Raw genomic sequence first — 4,828 nt, 5'->3', positions numbered from 1 at the left:
ACGCTTTCAGCATCACCGGCCTCTTTCTTTTTAGACTCATCACACTAAATGAGATGAATTGAAATACATAAGCTGCACAATATGAATTATTCAGAACTGAACCATTACAAATCTATCCACGCATCCGATCACAGTCCAGCTCTAATGTTAATTGATATACGTTGTCACGTCGTTGAAGCTTTTCGTTACATGTCCCCAGATTCTCAGCAAACTTAGAACCTATGCAGTAAATTATGAACTTTTCAATGAAATTGTGAAATACGTATGAAATCTGAGAAAATAATAAAAACCTTAAGAAATGGTAAAAATAGATCAATGAAAGTACTATCTGGAGATTGATGGAGATGGAGATTCAAGATTGGTCCTAGTAGTTGAAAATGCATAGAAACCAAAGCAATATTTGGAATAAAAGACACTGACTACAAACTCCATATTACATTACATAAGGTGAGGTTAAAAATGGAAAGTGACACAGACATTAGCAACAGGCTTGTTCAAAATAGCTCAATCAATCAATCACACAAGTGAAACAGCAGGAAAAACATTACAAACAATCACCCGGCAGGCAGACGAACATCAAGACAACAAAAAATGCATCATCTTTGATATTGCTTTCTGCCACCTTCTTATGCTGATCCGAATTCTTGAAACCATTTCTCATGCTTTTCGATATCAGCTTGGGATACACTTCGCTGTACCTTCGTCAAGGCCTCCTCAAAGTCACACATGGCAACAGGGTCTTTTGAAATCTCATCCTTGGACATGTTCTTAATCTCGTCGCGAGTTTTTCCAGCTATTTTACGTCTCATGCCATTCAAAGAGGCATCACGGCAAACGTTTGTCAGATCGTCTCCACTGTATCCATCCGTTCGGCGAGCCACTTCATCGATATCTACATCCTTGGACACCTGACATGGAGATAGATCTTTAAGAGTAATTCGAGGATGCATATAAATAACATGCCATACTCAATGATTTATGGCTAAAAAACTTAACATGAACACAAGTGCGTAAAGTGTACTTTCATCAAGGATAAAACAAGAGCTGCAGGTCCTTGATGTTGTAAATCTAGAGCAAGTTCAAGGAAATGGAGCAATAACTCTTACAAAATGATAGTGAAACGATCTACTATTTTAATGAAGTAAATTCAAGAATGGTCCAGAAATTTTATTGCCAGCCAATTGTCACATCCTAATTTCTAATCCAATAACATCTCCCCCCATGAGTATTTATAAAGTAGTGTCAATTAATTTACCTCAACTGTTTTCAGATTAATCTTAATAAGCTCCTTACGACTCTCAAAATTGGGAAGTGGAATATATATACGTTTTTCCAGCCTCCTCCTGCATTGCATTTACAAGCAAATGAGATACATAATAAATTCAAAGGGTAGAGAAAATCCAAAATAAGGTAAACTATTAAGCGGATCAACCTGAGAGCCTCGTCAATGTCCCATGGGAAGTTAGTAGCTGCCAAAACCATCACTATTTTACGGCTACCATCTTCATTTGTTCCTGTATTATTTACACCATCTACCTGAACTAGAAGTTCGGACTTCACCCTTCTCGATGATTCATGCTCCCCTGAAGCACTGAACAAGATCGTCCATATTTACTATCACCATTTAGTGAACAAATCTAGCAATATCTTCCAGAAATTGAATCCAAAAGAGGACAAAGACTAATGCCCCAAACGGTAAGAAACAGAGTGACCTATACCATTTGGCAAACCAAGCTGATAACTGAACACTCAACTTCATTTGCTGGGCTAGAAAATAGATGACAATCAACATTCTTACAAAATAAATGAATGCGAAAAGAGCTTACCCTCGAGCATTGCAAAGTGAATCAATCTCATCAATAAAAATTGTGCTTGGTGCATAAGCTCTTGCCAGATCAAACAAGCACCGCACCATGCGTTCACTCTCACCACGCCATTTTGATGCTAAGGTAGCAGAAGATACATTAAAAAACGTGGTGCCACACTCGGTAGCAACTGCTTTAGCCAGAAGCGTCTTTCCAGTTCCAGGTGGACCAAACATAAGAACACCTTTCCATGGTCTCCTGATTCCCTGCAGCAAAGACACAACCAGCTTTATTTTTGGAGATGCTCTACAATGGCATAGACACAATCCAGCTTGTGTAATCAACTTTAAGATAAATAAATAAACAGGGAAATATAAACCCCAGAGAAAATCTTAGAGCAAGTTTGGTTGCACCAACCATCATTTTTCATGTCATTTTGGTTGTCAGGAATTACTATAAACGTGTCGTATTCTTTTCCATTTTGGACGTTTCTCTGTTTCATATTGCAAAACCTATTGCATTTTTTAAGCCAAAAATGTGCATTCTAACTAAGCTTCATTTTTACTTTAACTGTAAACAGAAACTTGGCTTTGATTACCATGCCACCAGTGATAAAGTATTACACTCGTCATAATCTTTCTAACTAGTGTAAAATAAAGTCTGCATAGCAAGCTAGTCCTTGAAGAAGCACATAAACATTGGTAGATAGAGAACTAACACCTGATAAACTTCTTCACAGGACACACTAAAAGCAGTTACACAACTAAATATCAATTATACAACAATGATAGACTTCCCGCTGATCCTTGTCTAAATTTCCAAAAGCTTCATTTTTTTTTTTTAACTGGTTCAATTAAAGGTTGATTGAACTAATCTGAATGCATCATAGTAAAAAGACAGTAAATCTTCAGCTACCTGAAAATATTCAGGCATCCACAGAGGAAGGACAACTGCTTCCTCTAACAGTCTCTTTGCTTCAGTCAGACCAGCAACATCATCCCACCGGACTCCGGGACTAGTTTCCAAGACATCCCTTTCAAGCATTGCGGCCAAGTCAGGATCAGGTCCCTCATACTCTTTTTTCTTTGACTTTCCATCTTCACTGTCACCATTCTGACAATCACACGAGGATAATCGTTAGCAAAATATTAATAACCTGAAATAAACTTTGAAAAAGAAACAGTCTCAACTCGATATGTCATCCAAATGGAAAGTGAGTTGCAGTTGAACCAAGATATCATCATAAATTAGGACATGTGATTATCGCGTTTCACATGCCAAATCTACCCAATCAAAAACTTCCTACAAAAGCCTTCCATCAAAATTCACAAACACTGAACTCCAGAACAAACTAAGAACTAAAAAGAATTGCATAAAGTCCAATTATAGATATTCTATAAGAACTTACAGCAGAATCTGCCTTGCCAGATTTTCCAGAACCAGTGCCTTTTTTGCCAGTAGTTGATGCTCGAACACCAGTGTTACCCCTGCTGGGACCAGCAGCCTTTCCACCACGGCTAGATGTACCAGTCCTGTTAGTAGCACCACGAGCCCAAGCCCCATCTTGAGGTGATTTTCTCATACCAACTTGACCAGCCCTCGCGGGTCTCCTGCTCGAAGTGTCCCGACTTGGTGGCCTCCACACATCAGGATCATCCATTGGAGCACCTGAGGAAGTTGGATACTCATCCAACGGCTGAAAAACAAATGAAGATTTAGCATTAATTGGTGGTGAAGAAGTACGCCTGCTTCCTGGAACTTCCTTAAATGCTCTTCTCTCAGCATCCAATTGCTTCACAACATCTGTTTCCTCCAACAGAGCTTTCTTGACATTCATCCATTTTGCACGTATTAACGGATCATCAAGCGTATTTAGGTGCCTAAAATTAAAATCATGGTTGAGAAATTAATTAAACAACTCAAACACTAGCCCACTACATATTTGAATCTGTGTGGTGAATATAATTCAATTATTTTTTGACATGGAATATAATCAACTGGGATGCATAGTGCTACTGTACGATTCAACCAAACTTTATCAGGATTAGACAAACGTAAGCAAAAATATCAGCTTAAGCCAAAAGTTCCAATATTTTTCATCAACCACTGAATTATCTAATTTAAGGAAAAAAAAAAAACCAGAAGTTTTAAAAAGAAATAGTCTTTCAGAAAATAAAATCAAATAAAAATAAAAGCTTAAACTTCAAAATTGTATCTTTCCACGCCAACACTTTATATCATTAACTTTATTAAAGTAAAAGCAATCAAATTGCCCCAAAATTTAAAACAATTACAATGTTAAATCCAAAATTAAGTAAGTAAGAATGTGAATACGAGTGTGAGTGTGTGAGAAATTACGAAAAGGAAAAAATGATGACTGAAAATTACTTGTTGATCTGAGCAATGGCACCGTCGAAGAAGATGATCGAGGTGTCGTAAAGTCCTTCTAGCGCGTACTCTCTGGCAAGCTTCAAGTGATCTTGCAATCCCACTAGCGAATTTGTCCCTACCATCTTGTTAAAATTACGCCCAAAATTCTAGGGTTTCATCTGATTTAAAATCACCTGATTTGGTGAAGCTGTGAAGTGATGACTTGTGACGGCGACGTTTTAAGTGGTTGAGAGAGGGAAGAAGAAGAACGAGTAAATACTGTTTTGGACTATTTTCAAAAAATAAAAATAGTGTTTTGCACTCATAGAGACATAGACAGGGTGGTTTGTTACTTTTGCATTTTAAATGGGTGGGTCAAAGAGGATTCGGTTCAGATTTTGGGCTTTCTTTTGTTTTAATGGGGCAAATTTACAAAGAGTTAGACTATTGGCACCCGTCTATAATCCTTTTCAAACCCCTCTTTTATTATAATTACATTTTAGATAAATACTTTAATATATCTTACATCTATTTTACCTCACTTTAAATTTTTGTATTTTCTATCTTTAAAAAAAATAAAACTCTTGTATTTTCTCTGTTATTGCACTTACACATGTAATTTTTTTTTCTCGAATTCTCTATAAATTTTTCTA

At 37.0% G+C, this 4,828-nt stretch overlaps 1 protein-coding gene across 1 annotated transcript; it reads right to left on the bottom strand.

Annotated features, from left to right (window-relative positions):
• Positions 1-371: 371 nt before the first annotated feature.
• On the bottom strand, positions 372-4,496 carry LOC102629418 (katanin p60 ATPase-containing subunit A1). Its single transcript, XM_006465365.4, has 7 exons — positions 4,194-4,496; positions 3,214-3,685; positions 2,721-2,918; positions 1,827-2,071; positions 1,433-1,591; positions 1,256-1,343; positions 372-908 (listed from the first exon to the last, which is right to left on the bottom strand). The coding sequence occupies exons 1-7, from the start codon at positions 4,316-4,318 to the stop codon at positions 627-629; spliced, it is 1,569 nt and encodes a 522-aa protein (XP_006465428.2). The 5' UTR covers positions 4,319-4,496; the 3' UTR covers positions 372-626.
• Positions 4,497-4,828: the final 332 nt, after the last annotated feature.

Source organism: Citrus sinensis, chromosome 7, assembly GCF_022201045.2.
Source record: "Citrus sinensis cultivar Valencia sweet orange chromosome 7, DVS_A1.0, whole genome shotgun sequence".
In the NCBI taxonomy this organism is placed as follows: domain Eukaryota; kingdom Viridiplantae; phylum Streptophyta; class Magnoliopsida; order Sapindales; family Rutaceae; genus Citrus; species Citrus sinensis.
Note: the sequence above shows the minus strand (reverse complement) of the source record. Positions and strands in the feature narration are given on the sequence as shown.